Source organism: Vigna unguiculata, chromosome 2, assembly GCF_037176805.1.
Source record: "Vigna unguiculata cultivar grain cowpea cultivar isolate G323 ecotype 2 chromosome 2, ASM3717680v1, whole genome shotgun sequence".
Lineage (NCBI taxonomy): Eukaryota > Viridiplantae > Streptophyta > Magnoliopsida > Fabales > Fabaceae > Vigna > Vigna unguiculata.
In genome coordinates, this window is record NC_140793.1 from 31845163 (window position 1) to 31863324 (window position 18162).

At 29.4% G+C, this 18162-nt stretch overlaps 1 protein-coding gene across 2 annotated transcripts; it reads right to left on the reverse strand.

Moving 5' to 3' along the window:
- Positions 1–270: 270 nt before the first annotated feature.
- Positions 271–13474, reverse strand: LOC114174618 (histone-lysine N-methyltransferase EZA1-like). 2 transcript variants are annotated; one of them, XM_085670180.1, is made up of 17 exons: positions 13412–13474; positions 12850–12954; positions 10232–10500; positions 9885–10046; positions 9466–9550; positions 9173–9334; positions 9018–9065; positions 8866–8934; positions 7797–8209; positions 7490–7637; positions 6854–7074; positions 6276–6407; positions 4476–4563; positions 4064–4111; positions 3859–3987; positions 725–802; positions 271–611 (listed from the first exon to the last, which is right to left on the reverse strand). In XM_085670180.1, the coding sequence occupies exons 1-17, from the start codon at positions 13448–13450 to the stop codon at positions 423–425; spliced, it is 2385 nt and encodes a 794-aa protein (XP_085526306.1). In that variant the 5' UTR covers positions 13451–13474; the 3' UTR covers positions 271–422. The 2 variants fall into 2 exon arrangements, with proteins under 2 accessions (XP_085526306.1, XP_085526307.1); XM_085670181.1 differs by lacking the exons at positions 12850–12954; positions 13412–13474 and adding an exon at positions 10922–11436.
- Between the last annotated feature and the right edge of the window lie 4688 nt (positions 13475–18162).

Genomic DNA, 18162 nt, shown 5'->3' on the forward strand with positions numbered 1-18162 from the left:
AAAGAGATTCTTAGAGTATTTGAGATAAGATTGGATAAAATTTAGATAAGAGAAAGTATTTTATATTGTCAAAAGAGAGAACGATTAAGTAAGAACAAACTCACTCGACACAAACAAATCTCAAAAAGATATTTCCATAAATTATAAAGAAACAATTTATTTTAATTAAAAAACAATGAATGATAAAAAAAATCATATGGATTGAAATAACATTTTTTTGTTGCAATTTAATAGCATTACTAATGTAAATATCCAAATTTAGTATTGAATAAATAGAAATATAACTATGTCTAAAACAAAAAGAGGCTCATACTCACAATGTTTAGGCTAATTTCATGTATATTAACATTTGGAACTACTATCCAAATGATATCTGGCCTTGACTATTTCACATAGGAGATCAAAATTTCGTTTTTGAGAGACTAACGTTTCTTTGCCTTGCTATGAGAAATGCCTAAGTCATCTTTTTTGGAAGCATTGTGTTCTGGTGGAAGAGCCCATGATGGTGCACATTCTAAATCATACCAATAGTCATAAAAAATCTCATCACCAGCTTCAATGTTTTCCTTGGCATATATTCCCACTCGATGTTCTCCTCCAACAAGCATCACCTATGAAACCAATCCAATGGTCCAATCATTTTGATAGTTCCATGAAGAAGTTGAATATGTTGACATCAATGAGTAAGTTTCATATGTTCACAAAAGTGGGTATTGGAACTAACCTTTGCATAGCAGTTGGGTTTTGATGAATGGTTCGCAAATTTTAATTTGTCTCCTAGGCGATGTGCATCAATAACCCACTATCAAAATACAAGTAGTAATTGATGAGCGATGTGCAGGAAAAAATCTTACAATAAGCAATACCCGTCCTCTTACATAGTATTGTGATCTACCATAACACAAATTAAATAACAACTACTAGATAGTAAGCTTGATTCATGTTGGTGCAGAGATCTTAGGAGGGCAACAAGAAGGGTGGGGAAGTGTTTTGAAAATAATGTGGAATGGAAGATAGGAAATGGTAATAGTATTAGACTTTGGATTGATAGGTGGTTGGGACACGAGCCACTATGCGAAACATATTAAAGATTATACGCTAACTCAACAAATAAACAAACTACATTTGGAAGGATGGGTAATTAGCGAAATAACAATTGGGAAATGGAACTTGAAGTGGAAGAGACAATGGTTTGAGTGGGAGGTAAACCAATTAACCATTTTGAAGCAACAATTGGGTACTAAAACTCTCATAAGGGAGATTGATGATTGTTGGGTCTGGGTAGACAAGGATTCACAAAGATTTACTCTTAGTTCAGCTTGTAGAAAATTGTTAGAGGCCACTATTTTCAAAGAAACAATAGAGTTTGATAAATTCTGGAAAGTTAAGACTCTTCCTTCTGCTCAACATTTTGCTTAGAAAGTTATCTTAAACTAATGTTATTGATATCAGATAGTGGAACATATCAACAACTCAACAAATCTTTATAAGCTATAACAGAAATCAAAACGGATTATGACAGAAATATTGTGGTAAAGAAAATATAATACCACACATAATTTTGATGTAAAAGTAATGATATTGAAGTATTTTGATCATTAGCCATTATTTTTGCTGGAAGATAAGTATTTTTTTCTTTGCAAAATAACTATAGTAAAAATAGAGAAGTAGAAAAAAAGAAAGAATTGGCAGTGGCAGTGGCTGGCGATCGATAGCGAGATTAGCGCAATGTCGGGCAGTTACAAGAGTTGATTCTAGATGTAGTATCGTTGAAAAGGGAAAGGTTAAAGGATGTTTATTATTGTAGTAACTTAGGGTAAGAGAGAATATGTTTTAAGTTAAAGAAAATTTACTGCTATAGTAACTTAGGGTGGAAGAATAAAATAAGACAATAGCACTAGGTAAGGTTAGATCAAACAAAATTTTAGAGGGCCAAGCCCAATTTTTAAAACTCTCATAAACCAAAGGATGCAATTAGGGTTTATCCCTTCTTTGCCTGCCACTTTCTCCCATGTCACTGCTGCATGCTCCCATCTATCCATCTTCTCTTCTCTTTTGTTCAAGTTTCAGCCTTTTTTTTTTCAAGCCAATTTTTCCGCATGATCGTTCCACCACCACCAGTTGCCATGCCAAAAGTGGCCACCATGGACCGTCACAGAAAACTCGATTCGCCTCCGCCTTGTTATGGCAACAGGCTAGGAAACTTTATTGATTTCTGCCATGGCATCGTTATGGCTGAAATTCAATAACACTATCTTAAACAAAGAGGTTACAAAAGATAATTTGGGTAGAAGGAGAATAAATATAACTAATAGATTATGCATTATGTGTAGGTTAGTTGAAGAATCCAGTAGCCATTCATTCTTTACTTGTGATGTGGCCATGGGAGTGTGAAATATGTGCAACAAATGGGTGGGAGTTAGCAATGTGTATCATTTCATGCCAAGACAACACTTTAATCATTTTTCTCTTTTTGGTTTAGACTGTAAACAGAATAATGCACAAAAATGTATGTGGATGGCATTAGTGTGGGTTATTTTGAGACAAAGAAATAACATTATTTTTAGAGGTGTGGAACGGTCGACATTATAGAAGTGTTTCTCGTTACACAACTGAAAACATGAGGATGGATAATTACTAAATTTCCAAAAGCACAATTTACTTACTCTAATTGGTGTCTTAATCCTTTATTATGTCTAGGTAGAATGGGATTAATGTGAATGTAGGCATGCAAAGTATTATTTGATTTTTAGATATAATACATGCATGGTTCTATATTTCCACTCTACCTATTAGTGTCAGAGTTTTTGCTCACTATGACTCTAAGGCTACAACTTTGTGTTTTCTTTTGAGGTAAAAACCGGTGGATGCATAGTGCGATAGGCTTATAAAGAAATAAAAATTACAAACATTGGTAATTGGTTGTGGTGGAAACTATCTAAGGAGGAATGTTGGTAAACCAATGTATACACAGATACCTGCAGGAGCTGAAATGTATCCACAGACTTTCGTTGACAGACCATGATGCAAAACATAATTTTGCAGATTATTTTATGAAGAAACTTTACACAAAATATTTGTGTAAAAATTTAGGTTGGACTGTCAAGGCACAATAGATTACATTGGCCATACTACAACAAGATTTAACTCTGTAATTGAGTTGCTTGTATTTATAATTGGAGTATGTCTTCATAGATAAATATAGGATAAGACTTTTTAATATATAAATACATTAAATTATGAATTTATATTTATATATGGATTGGAACAATGTTCCAAATATGCACAATAGATTACATTGGTCATACTACAACAAGATTTAACTCTGTAATTGAGTTGCTTGTATTTATAATTGGAGTATGTCTTCATAGATAAATATAGAATAAGACTTTTTAATATATAAATACATTAAATTATGACTTTATATTTATATTTATATATGGATTGGAACAATGTTCCAAATATGCACAATAAATTACATTGGTCATACTACAACAAGATTTAACTCTGTAATTGAGTTGCTTGTATTTATAATTGGAGTATATCTTCATAAATAAATATAGGATAAGACTTTTTAATATATAAATACATTAAATTATGAATTTATATTTATATTTATATATGGATTGGAACAATGTTCCAAATATATATATATATATATATATATATATATATATATATATATATATATAAACAAACTAACAACTACCAGGTTTTAGATAATCATTCAAACAACCTTATAGACATTACAAGAATGCTCAAGTCCATATAAAAAGCATTAGAACAAGGTCAAGAGAAAATTTTGTTTATATGAAAGAAAGTGATGTTATTATCAAATACGAAAGGGCCAATACTTGCCTGATTATTGAGGTTAAAAAGGAAGGAAGTGTTGATACGATCATAGAGTTTCCCACGCTTTTCTGCTTCTTTAGGAGGGATTAATTCACCCTTGTACTCTCCTAGGCAAACATTTTTCTTAATTGGATTCTGAAATGCATTATCAATTAGTTAGGAAAGCATGCTATCACAGTATTTAAAAAAAAAAGGTTAAAAAAATGTCAACCTTTGCGAAGGCTCCCCATCCTACGACATCTGACTTCGCCAAAAGAATCTAATAGATATCAGGAACATAATGTAAGATACTCAAATATATATCACTTTAATCATGAATGAAATACAAATAATTTAAATAATAAAGTAATTATAAAGTTTTTTATTTCTAATTTTCAAAAACAACTTAGTTTTCAAAATAATTCAACTAAAAAGTTTAATCAACCAATTGGAGGAGAATGACGCAAGGCACAAAGCAAAAGTGAGGAATTAAGTGGAAGATTGAATCTCTCAACTGTTTCTATTTTTTGGTTTCTAAAATAATGTTTTAAATTTCATGGATTTTGGTTGTTGAGTAATGTGAAATTGTTTAGAAAAAATATTTTTTTAAACCAAAATTTAAAAGAGAATAAGTCTTTACTAACCCTCTCTTTTCGTCCTAAAAGAATATTCATATTTCCGCATTTACTGTCTCCACGTCGAGGTGGCTCCCCTAATGAACCATCGCCGCAACTGTACAAAAAATATCACATTTATAATCTTGGAAAATGCAAATCAACTCCATCGACTCAAAGTTTGAAGTGGTTAATACAACTATTATGAATTTAATTGATAGTATTTAAACAAATGAATATCTTCTGAAACCAAGATACATAGACAAAATGAATTGCACTTATTACACTGAACTCAAAAGTAGTTTATCTCAATTGAAGTGAAAATTAGTTTATATGAATTGTACTAAATTATTTTTTTCTACCAAACTATATTGCATTGAATTTCATTAAATTGTAATATGAATTAATTTAACTGCTATGTACCTTAATCTATTTTCAAACTACATTATTTTTTATCTGAAACTACAATATTTTTGAACCAAATTATTTATGAACTATTTTGGAATTGTATTGAATTTATTACAAAACCTTGAAAAGGAGAAAAAATTAACATTCAATGGTCAAATTCAGCTCACTCGACCATATTCGGTTGACTCCACCAAATTTGATCGATTCTGTCGAATTTTTGTCGGGTCAATTGAGTCAAATTCAACTAAATTCCGGTTGTGGCCGACTCAGTCGAATTGAGCCAAATTTCAACCGGGACTGACTCGACCTAATTTAAGCCGAGTTCAACTTGGCAAAAGTTGTCCAATTTTTGGTTGGGTTTGACTCGACTGAATTCGGCCAAATTCAACCAAATTTTGTTCTCGGTCGACTTAGTCTAAATTGACCAAATTTTGGTAGTGGCTCACTCGACCATATTCAACCAAATTTTGGTTAGAGACGACTTGACCAAATTCGATCATAGCCGACTTGGCCGAATTTGGTCGGGACCGACTCAGCCCAATTTAACCAAATTGTTGACTTTGGCCAAATTTCGACTAAGGTTGACTTGTCCAAATTCGTTCGAATTTCAGGTAGGATCGACCTGGTCAAAATCGAATGAATTTCGGTCGGGATCAACTCGGTCAATTCGACCGAATTTCGATCGGGAATGACTTGATCAAATTTGACCAAATTTTGATCGTGATCGACTATATCGTATTCGACCAAATTTCAATCATGGTCGAATTTGATCAAATTTGGATCGTGGCCGAATTTGGTCAAATTGGATTGTGGCCCTACCTAGTCCATCTCAACCTTTGGTCCGAGCCAACCCATCACAACCTTTGGTCCGACTCTCTCATCTCGACCTTCGGCTCATGTGCTACTATATGTTTCAACAACAAAGTAGTTTTAAGTTTATAAACAAAACTACAATTCTAAATTTGTCTATTCCAACCTTCGGCCTATGTGCCTATGTACTATTATGTGTTTTATCAACTAAGTAGTTTTAAGTTAGCAATTAACTGAACTACAATTTTAGGGATTCAATTTTTTAAAATTGAACCATTTTATGGTTCAGTTCAATTTTTATTTTAAATAGTTCAATTTTTTTAATATAATAATGTACATTTATTTGACAGTTTACTTAAGATAGGTTAATTTTGCCCGAATACATATGCAAATGTTCAATAGACAAAATTACTACTGTATTTTTTGGCCTCTAAAAAATATGCAAAATATGATTCACGTTCTTGAATTAACATATGCTACCCAATTATTAGGATCAAACTATTTACCTTAGTTATGTCTTTCTCAACAACGTAAAGTAAAATGTAGGAAATATATTAAAGAAACAAATAGGCAAGTAAAATCAAGTTAGAGATAAAAAAAAAATGATATTACCTAACCCAACAATTTCGACAGACATCTGGGTCGCATTCACGATTGGCTGCAAAGCACGGACATAATCGACTTCTGCATTGACTCTTAGTACAATGACATCCTCTGAATCGATTTGTGCATATCTTCGAACACCTAAAAATAGAAAGAAAAAAAAAAGTTTATGTTGAGAACGCATTTTCATGGTTTGCTAAGCATGGATTTTTGTAATAGCTTTCTGTCCACATGTCTCTTGTAGCACTCCAAGAATAATCTTGTTTCTTTCCTTTTGAGTTAAAATACTTAGGAAAAAACATATTAAATAAAGATCACCCTTGTTGGACATGAATCTTTAAATTAGATACCTCAAAAAGATTGTTAACAAAGTACTTTAAAAAGGCCAACATATGGCCATGACAAATACAAAAATATACTTGTTGCAATTGAATATTCAATATAGATACCCCATAAAGATTGTTAACTAAGTAATTTAAATTGGGCAACACATGGTCATGAGAAAATTAAAATACGGTGCAACTGTTGCTCTATTTCTTTAATAGAAAGAAGGATTAGAGGACATAACTAAATGAAAATTCACATACCCACAATATTTTTCACAGCAAGTTCCATTAAAAAGACAAGAGCATTTCTTTCCACATATTCCTTGACATCCACAAGGAGTATATTGCTTATTGCTCAGGTTTTGCCCATAAGCAATTTTTCTCCATCTAGGGGGCAGACCGGCAGACTTTCGGGAATAGTTGAACTTCCTAGGTTTTGACTTTTTCCGTTGTGATCTTGATCTTGATGACATTTCTAGGTCCTAGCAAAGTACCAAGATTAAAGTACAAAACATCACAAAATTATGTTCAAAGTTCAAAAAACAGAACATTCAGCGATTATGAAGTTCAGTTTGACAAGTGTGATACAAGAAAACGCCCTCCCCTACTAGGAAACACAAAATACAAAAGCCCCTAAATAATTATAATTAAAAAAAAATCAACTACTGAAGTTGATGTTTATCTTGCTATTTGAGCAAGTGCAAGACATTTCAAAATACATTAATAGTGTTTACCATTAAAATTTGTTTACGCAATAAATGGTACTATAATTATTTTACATAACATTGGTGGAAGAATAAATTTTCCATCATCATCAAACAACCCCCTAATCTCCAGAAAAATGATTAAGTAGAAGAAAACACAAAAGATAAGGAAACAAATGCTTGTAACTCTCACTGTCCACTCTGCATTGATCTTTTCATTTCTATCCATGATTGAATTTGTTGTGGATCGATGGATCATTGACTCTCCACCACCAAACATATACCTAGCTACTTGCAAGCAAGTCTTCAAGCCAGGAAATAAGGTACCGGCTATAAGGCAACTGCAAAGCGTGAGAAGCACAACATAAGCAAAAACAAACAGATAACAACCATAATTTGTTAAATATATTAAGGAAAACATGTTTAGAAAATGTCTCATTGTTCATGATTTTAGGATTAACATGATCCAAGTGTTTTTTAAGAGTGAGAAAACCCCATACCTATTTTTTCCAAACATTTCTACTCCCTTAAAATATAACTCTCTCTCTAGAGATGTCCAATCTGAGTCACTTATCATCTCATCAGTTTGCACTTCCTTTGAAATGGACATCTCATTAAATTCTATCTCTTTTGTAAGATCTTCTCGTCCATTCATATCTCTTTTGTACCGCTCACTATTGTCAAAGCTACCAGAAACTGGTAATTTCTTTGAAGCATGTTCACCAAGACTTCCCAAAGATGCACCAGATGTTGTGTGATTTTCATTGTCACTAGCATCCAAATTTAGTTCACTGTAATGATTGCCCATTTTGATAATTGTATCATCTGAGGTTCTCTTCAATTCACAAGAACTCTGAGTCTCATTAGGAGGCAATATTGTCGTGTCCTCTTCCATTGGTGTAATTCCTTTATCCTGAAAAGATCAATGAGCTGAATTTTTTAAACGAAATCCCGGCATCCTTTAACCATGAGAAAATGAAAGGGAGATCAATTCACAGCCTTGCACATTGTTTTTTCATCAAACATGTAACAGAAGTAGATAAGGTGGTGCTTTTGCAAGTATATCTGAACATCTAATTTTCTTAAATGGATGGAAAACACTTATTATCGAAGAATTTATGACAATTCAAGTTAAAAAATTACTTTTTATTAAGAACGCATCCAAAAATCTATTTAGGAAGGGATAATTTTGTTTTGCTTTATAATATTTAAACGTCTGACATATGATAAATAACATTTTGACAAATAATACTACAGCAAAAATATTTATTGCCTTTACACATACAAATAAAAGTATCTGATAATGATAATAATAGAAAGTCCTCAAATTCTATAATAATGATAATATATAAATACATATATTTATAATATGTTTATTGGAAGTCACATTTACTAAAAAACAATTATTAATTCTTGTTAGGTTTCATTAATGTTTACTGACCCATATTAATAGCTATTCAAATCACATGAAAGAATAAAAGGGAATAAAAGTAATTCAATATTGCTAATTTTAATAAAAATAGTATCATTGCACAAGTTAATTAGAACAACCAAGAACAAGAAGAATACCAGAAGGTAACATTGATCACTGCATGGTTTCCTACCACCTTCAGGTTCAGAGCAGACATGTTTTTCGCTCTGGGAAGTAAATCGTCAAATTAATTTATTGATGGAATTGGGAACACATTAAATTGAAAAGAACATAAAGCATTTCTACTTACAAGATGTATTAAAGGTTGATCAGTGCCATGGAGAGCACAGTCAAAGATCTGCTCAAGAAAATTGTAAAAGCATACATAGGTACAAAATATTTAATATCATATTAAACATCATGAGAATGACAAGAATCTTAAGAAGATAATGTTTTAGTCTGTACCAAACATCGACGACAGAATATTTTCTCAAAAGTTCCTAAAGTGCCACCCAAACTTTTCTCCAGACATATTCCAATATTATTTTCACATCCTTTACAATGACAATCTTTAGAATGTTGATCCAGACTCTCCATATTCTTTTCCTTTAGTTTTTCATACCTCTCCTGCACATTTTAATGAAGAGAAAAAATCTCCAAAACATAAAGATGATGATTGTTCAAAATATACATGAATAATTAAATAGGATTAATGAGAATCAAATAGATATTCATGTCCTTAAGTTGCAATAGATTACCTGAATTTGTGAATCTTCAGTATCAACAATCTCTTTAATGATACCCAATACCTCCTTAGTAGACCCATATTCCTCGAGTGTCATCCTAATATTCAAGAGTCAAGATAGTAATTCTAGAATAGAGAAGCTTCAAACATTTGAATAGAGCAGAAAAACGATACCCAATAAGTATAAAATTTGGTATTCAATTTAGATATCTTGTGTGATGATGATAAAGATCTTATGTCCTATTTCTTGCGGAAGGAAAACCACAATAGGTCCCCTATTTTGTTCAGCAAACAAATATGAAATTAAGAATTTATATATGACCCACAATAAAAATTTCCAGTAAGGATCTTCAGCTCTTGTTGTAATTCCCTTTTTCTTCATAAACAACTAGAACTACTACATGCAAGTACAACATCCACATCTTAATTTACCTCAGAATTTGGTCTTCAGCCTCAGTGAATTCATGTTTAACATCCTTGGTATTTGGTATCTCTTCCTCATTATCACTGCATATCATCATTTCCCCTCTATCTGGGTCAAAGTACATCTGGTATTTTCCAATAACCGATTGATCTTCAGCCATTTTCTCATTTCTGTTCAGTGATGAAAATTTTGAAAAATCAAAAAATACAATCTGCAAACGAATTTATCAATAATATTTTCTATTTTAAAAGAAAATATAAATCAAGAAGTGCGTAATTTTTTCCAATGACAAAAATTGTATTGGACATCTATCTGGACAGAAGATTAGTTTATGAAACCTCAATGTCAAACACACCTGGCCACATATACCCAAGCCGTATATTGTGGTAGTTTTTCCTCATTTGGAATCCTAATACTTTCTGCTGCTGATATGTCCACATAATTGAATTGATCCTCCTCTAGTGTAGCTTCAGGGAACCCATTGAATTTACATAAAGGATTGTCAATTTTCATAGACAGCTTATTGACGTTTTCCCCTACCTGCAAATACTCATTCCCTGATAATACTCCCTTAGTCGTTGGAAAAGCAGGCTCAAGATTCCTCCAATGTCTATGAACCTTTTCCTGTGGAAACATAACTCAAATTAATTTCATTCTAATTAGCAGAGTATTCAAAACGAGTCATTCTCAATTAAGAGTGTACTAAAAGGGGGCAGGCATGGACCTTAGCCCCCTTCTCAGGCTTTATATGTGTATACATGTGGTCATACATTTGTGTTCATAATTGGTTGATTTGATTAACATGGACAACGATACAATTTTATTGCATTAGCAAGATTGGATGACTTGCATCCCATATTAGTCTTTTATGTGCTCTCTGTATATGCTATTAATAAAGGTTAATGAAGATTAATGAAACTTAATGATTGACTGTTCTCTGATTCTCAATGGGTTCAGCTGATGTGTGCTAGGTTTTTTAAGCACAGAACTCAATTAAATAAATACGAGTCTTGTTCTCTGTCTCCTTCTTTGGCTAGATTCATACCTGAAGTTCATGATGTAGGTTGGGCGTTAGGAGATGGATCCCATATTAACTTCTGGAATGATGTGTGGTGTCGGGATACCTCGATTTTTGTAGCACTTCATAACCCTACTGATATTAGCCCTAAGCTATCTGCTATTGTAAAAGATTTCACATACTCCAACTTGCTACAAGTTCCTGGGAACCTTTTGCAGAGATTACCGGTTTTATGTGATAAACTTTCGGGCTTTCAGATCCTTGAGCAGCAAGATCAAGTCATTTGGAGGCCTGTTAAGGACGGGATATTGATTTTCAAAATTGCTATATCTCATGTAAAATCTGATGCTGTATATGTTTCTGGTAAGAAAATGATTTGTCTCCAACGATTCCTCTATCTAGGCCATTCCTTCTTTGGAGATTTGTGCATGACAGAATGACTATTGATGAAAATTGATGTAAAAGTAGATGTATTGTGGCCTCTGCGTAGTCTCTGTGGTGGCATGGAGATAACTTCTCAACACATCTTTTTCCACTTTAGGGTTGCTTCACGGTTTTGGAGTTGGTTTAAAGATATTTTCACTGGAACTGCAAATCTGTTTCCATAGGTAATATCTTGAACTTCCTTCCTTCCTCACGTCATAATCAACTGGTTGTTGTTACCTTATTGAAAGTGATTCATATCATATGGTTGACTTGGTACATGAGGAACTCTGAGATTGGCCCATAAAGCATTATCAATTGGTCAGACTTTTTGCGGATACTAAGTTGGAAATGGCTACCTCAGGGTCTTCTTTCTGGGGGTACAGGGTTGTTTCTAAGGATGATTTTAGAGTTCTATAATTTTTTTATCCCTAAGTGTTCTCCTCCGGCTCCTAAAATTGAAATTAACTGGTTTCCTCCTTCAGATGATTGCATTTTTCAAGACATTATAAGTAGTTTCCTTGGTGGCTTCTCAACCTACATTGGGGTGGATTCTGCACTTGTACTGAAATTTTAACAGTTATGTTTGCTTTGGAGCATGCCGAAAGATATGGTTGGAATAATTTTGAGCATGAATGCGATCCATAGTTAGTACTCTAGGCTTTCAATGAGGAAAATATTGTCCCTTGGCGCCTTCGTGTGAGATGGAGAAAATGTTTACCTATTTGTTTTTCTATGATCTTTCATTTTCAGGGAAGAAAATTCTTGTGCAAATAAGTTAGCTAAGCATGGGTTGGATAATAGACTTAACTTTGGTTGGTGGGATCATGTTCCTAACATAAACAACTATTTTAGAGATAGGTTTAGTCTGCCTGTTTTCAGGTTTGTGTAATTTTTATCGTGAGTTTTGGTTTGATCCAGCGTGATTTTCGTTTATATTTTATTCTAGATGTGCTGCATATGATAGGTAGAGCTTGAGGTGGCACCATTGTTGGGGTGTCCTGTCTCTGTGATGCTTTTGCTCATCAATTTTCCAAAAAATTAATCGTTTAGTTGTAAATGTTAAACATGTTTTAATTTGCACTGTTTGTTTTAAACTTTAGGCATTGTCTAGTTTCCCACAAAACAAAACAAAAAGAGCTAGATACTAATTCCACAAAATTAACTAATAACATTGCCGATGATAAAAGGGACAAAAAAACATTTTCAAGAATCGAGTCATGCAATTGTGAACTTAGAGGACTTTTCATTCTAATTTTTCATTTTCTAAAAATTATTCTACGGAACAAATTCACACTACTCAGTAACCAATTCCTGATAGAGAATCTATTAACTTAAAAAAAAATAGAAACAATTGAGAAATGCTTTCTCATATTTTATCTATTCATTGAGAGTGCATGGATTGGTGGTCCAGGAGACATTTTTTTAGAAAATACAAATCTGCTCAAGAGGCAAGTAGTTTTGAATATGCCAGCAAATAAATTTAAAAAATGCAAACTTCTTTTTAAAAATATCAAGAAAAAAACCCTTACTCTAACTGATAATCCTCTCTCGGCATGGTATTTATCTGTCAATACTCTAATCTTGGTCTTCAAAGATCTTCTAGTAACATCTATTGCTGACTTTCCATGGTGTTTCTGTCAATTACAGCACAAAATAGTCTTACAAATATTGCTCTAAACATATAAATAAATACACGTAAGTCCATATTTTTCGCATAAAATAAAATAAAATTAAATTAAATTAAATACAATCTGCCTCCACAGTCTGGTGTTTGGCTGCGGCAGAAAAGCACGCCAAAAATCGTCAATAATCAAAGGATGTATCAGTAACCAAAAATCGACCGAATTTCCCAAACTAAAATGTCACTTCGACTATTTGTGCGCACAAAAATAGAGCGACAACGGTTAATTCAGGCTTCGATTTCCAATTCCATACATGCAAACACACTATCATTTGAGTTCAATTCTGAACCATCGTTGCGATACGATTTCAAATAAATGGAAGGAGACGAAGAAGACAACACAATAAAACATCTAAATGAAAGGAATTAGAGAAAATGAGAAAACAGAGAGTCAAGAAAGGGATACGAACTTGATGTTTGGAGGCACAGCTACGAGTTTTGTTCACCATGGTTGCACACAAAGATTGAGGAGAGGAGAAAAATGGATTGGTGAAGAAGATGAGAGGGAAGTGATGAAATAAAGTGAAGTAAGAATAACTCTCTTCAGAAATGAGTTGTCATACCACAAACGTTGCATAATATATGGTGCCGTTTCATGCGCGGCTTATTATTATTATTTCCTTTCTACGTACTGCATTGGGACCACCACTCTCAACTCCAACGTTTTTTCCCACCCAAATCCACGTTTGTTTGTGCTTATTTAAAAATAAATAAATTATTATTTGAAAATTAAACATTTTTCTAATTATTTAATAAGCAAATTCCAGTTTTCTTTCTCAAATAACTGTTTTTTTTAAATGATTATCTCCAAAACTCTTATTTTAAGTTTAAACAAACTATAAGTGCAAGGATTTATAATTTCAGTCAAACATAAATTATTGCTAAAATGAATTTTAAGCAAATTATCATAAAAGTGAACAAACTTCTAAATTTTGGTGGATTTGGAACATCTGTTTTTCCAACATGATATTCTGAATGCTTTTTAATATACATGTCAATAGGAATTTAATTAAATAAAAATTAATAAGTTCAATATATTAAAATATATAAGGCCTTTAATATTTTCCCTTCCATCTGATAAAGAAAAATTCTCAAAATTGAATAAGTATTAAACCAAAGAAAATTAAATTTATTCTCTGTTTTGAATCTTCCATTTGAATTACCCCTTAAAAGAAAAAAAAAATAATACTTGCATTTTTATTACTTTAATTTACATTAATTAAATCTGGACTTAATTCACGAGCAGTGTTCGTGTAAAATATACTTTATCATTTAACAAGAACTTAAAACAGATAAACTTCGAAGAAAATTATTGTCAAAATATTTATACATAACACTCTACAAAAATAAAAGACAACATACGTACAGCAAAAGTAGTCTCGTATAACAATAATTAATAAAAAATGTGTCACAAAATTACTTTTCAAATATATCACTACTATACTCTCAAATGAAATATGAATTTTAAGGATAATACATTTAAATTTTACATTTTTCAATATTATGAAAAAGCATTCAATTAATCCCATTTTTTATTCATTTTTATCTATAAAATAACGGGGCTTGATTTATCTGATGCAGAAAAATATCTCATAAATTGAATATAATAACATTATTTTTACATATTCGTTTAATTCTTTCAATTAAATAATTTTCCATCCATTTTTTACACCCAAATAATAAAAAATACAGTGATTATAATAAATAAACCTGATTAATTATTCTTTTACATGTAATTTTTAAACAAATTGAAAAACAAAATAATATGCATTCACTTTGGTTTTTAAAATATATTTTTATCAACAGCAGCAGTTACTGTAATTAATTTTAAATACACGGACGGAGATTGAAAATGTTCGCCTAATTTGTTAATAAAAATTCCAATATAAATTTGAAATATTCTAAAATATGTTTTGTGAAGCACATATTTTAAATAATAAAACTAGCATTTTAATTTATATTATTATATATTATATGAAGGTATTAAATTATACAATAAATAAGCTTCATATAATAACAAATTATAATTATTACATTATTAAAAATTATAAATTATATTAATTTTCATAAATACAATACTGAGTATTAATACTAATATATTTAATTATATGTTATGTGCAATGAATATGTAACATTATGTAATAATTAATTTTAATAATTAATTTTCATTATTAAATTTAATTAAAATACTGTATTTCATAAATATAATTTGTTTGATAACAGTATTAAACATATTTATATATTATTTTCAATGAATATATTAAATTATGTAATAAATATTTTTCATGTAAATGGATTAGATTTAATGAAAATACTGTATTTCATAAATATAATACATTAATAACATTATTAAATAAATATAGATATACATTAATTGCAATGAATATATTAAATTATGTAATAAATACTTTTCATTTAATACTATATTACATTTATTATATATATTAATTGTAATAAATATATTATATTATATTATATTTCTTGATAATATTAAATTTAAGTCTATATGTTTAAAGAAATATTAAATACGGTAAAAAGAAACGCTTATTTACAAATTTAATAAATACTACATTAGTAACCCTTATACTAGTCCCTGACATGTATCCGTGTCTGATATGTATCCGTGTCTGACACGTATAGGGATTCACTATTGATATTTATTGGTGAAGTATCCAATTGATGAAGTCGTAATATACTACAAGAAAATCTTTGAAAATAAACAAATTTAGTAACAAAAAATAATTAGTCATTATATTACGACCAATTTAAAAACTAAAAATTGTTGGCAACTAAAATAGTCCCAAAAAATTATAATTGATTTTTAAATTGATAATTAAAATAGTTTTTATCGTAAATTGGTTTCTAAGTTGGTCATTAACATTAGCTATTATAAGGTTTTGACTACCAAAATAATTGGTTTTTAAACCGACCACTAACATTATCTATTAAGGTTGTGGTTACCAAAATAATTGGTCTCTAATTAGGAAATTGGTCTCTAACATATTTTTGGTTACTAAAATTGATCATGATTTAAGACTTCTTTTGTAGTGGTACTTATATGATGACAATAATTTATATTTTGTATGGTGACAAATTTAGCACATATAGTTTTAATCTGAATTCACACAATAACAATTATATATTTATTATATTTTTAAGAATGATTGTACGCTTTTCAATATTCATATATCACGTATATATCACGTATCATATCTTATTATTTTCAAAATAAACGTATTGAAATATCGAAGTATCGAAGTATCCGTGTATCATAGAGTAGTCCTATTTAATATTATTATACTTAATTAAGTTTAGTGAAGTTTATAAATTTAAGTATTTTAATTAAATTTTTACTAAACATTTTTTGTTGTATTTAATATTCAAAATATTTATACTTATTCTTCTAATTGATTTTATCATGTCAATTGAGATCATGCAAGTGATACTTTGCACATTATTGTTTTTGTTTTTATATAAAAAATTGGTTAAAGTATTATTTAGTTTCTATTTTCATTCTGTTTTATCAATTTAGTTATAATGTTTTTTCTTTGTTTAATAATATTCAAATTTTTGTTTGTTAGTCTTGTTAAAATTTAATTAACACTATATAAATAATTAATCGATAGTTAAATGTGTATGTTATGGGTTAGTTATGATATTTTTTTTTTATTTTTTTATTTTTTTTATTAATTTTAATTTGTCTTAATTTAAAAAAATTCACATGTTATCGTGTTAAAGTTAGTGCAACATGTTATTCTTAGATTTTAGTATCTTATATTCATATGTATTCGTTTTTTTTTACAGTTCAGTTCCAATGTTTTTTTTATTATGGAACATTTTTATTGTTCTTCTGAGACTAAATTATTTTTTATATAAATATAATGATATTTTTATTAAAATTTACATACTAAAAATTTTAATGTATTTAATTGTTTAATTGATTTTTATAAAAATCATGTAAAGCATTAAATTGTTTAATTGATTTTTAACTTCAAAATCACATAAAATATTAAATAGTTGTATTGATTTTTAACCTAAAGTTCACATAAAATATCATGTAATTTATGTAGTTTTTAATTTCTTAAAATTTTAAATCAATGATGTTAGTTCTCACTTTTAATTTTTTATTCTAATTTTAGTCTAACTTAATACTAAATTAGAAATATTTAATATAAATAATAGTATAACATTCAATAAAAAAAATGGTCTCAATTTAAAAACAAAACAAAAAAATTGCTCTACCTTATAAGAAACGGACAAAATTGAATAAAGTAATGAATATAAAATATTGACACGTAACACTATTACACAATACTCGATGCACATAAACATTTTTTTAGTTAAGAAAAATTTTTAAAAAATTGAAAAAAGTCAAAAAAAAAATAATGAACATACATGTGGCATACATTGTCCTGTTAATTATTTATTAAACAGTATTAGTAAAAATGACTAAATTAAACAAAATTAACTAAACTTGAAACCTTATTAAAAAAACAAATTATTAAGACTAAATTAACAAAGTCCAACAAAAATAAAAACTAAATTCTATGATAGAGAAATATAATATGAGTATCATATACAATACTATCCGATACAATAATTCATCTTATCTTAAAAATTATAGGATATAACATGTTTTCGATACGGTAATTCATTCTATATCAAAAAAATATACAATGTTATTATAATTTTCTTTAAATCATGCTACAACTGAAAAATTATTAATATATATATATATATATAAATAAAATATACTAAATATATAAATTACAATTGATAAACTGTACTTATAAACAATTTAACAAATAAAAATTATAAATCATTGTTATTACTTTTAAATAATAAAAATAGTGTCAATTTCAAATCTCTTATGATGATTGACTAGCATTTAAGAAAAGAAGTACTAAAAATATAAAATAATTTTTTTTAACAAATAAAAAAAACTGATTAATAAATTAAAGATAATAGTTGAATGTATTTTTATGTGGGTTTTAATATTGGAGTTATTAATATTAAAGATAGTAATGTTAAAACAATAAAATCAAAATCCTTTCATAAATTAAAGTTTGACCGAACCATATATAATATTAATAAAATACTTAACATTTATAAAATAAATAACATGTAATCTACGAAATAATAAAATACGTAATACTTATAA

Bases quoted from the DNA above. Each gene is read 5' to 3' on its own strand.
- LOC114174618 (XM_085670180.1), bottom strand. From the start codon at position 13,450: ATGGTGAACAAAACTCGTAGCTGTGCCTCCAAACATCAA. The intron at 9,335-9,465 runs GTAATCTATTGC...TAAAATGTGCAG, and splicing joins CTGAAGATTCACAAATTCAG to GAGAGGTATGAAAAACTAAA. The intron at 4,564-6,275 runs GTAATATCATTT...TTTTTTGTACAG, and splicing joins TGTCGAAATTGTTGGGTTAG to TTGCGGCGATGGTTCATTAG.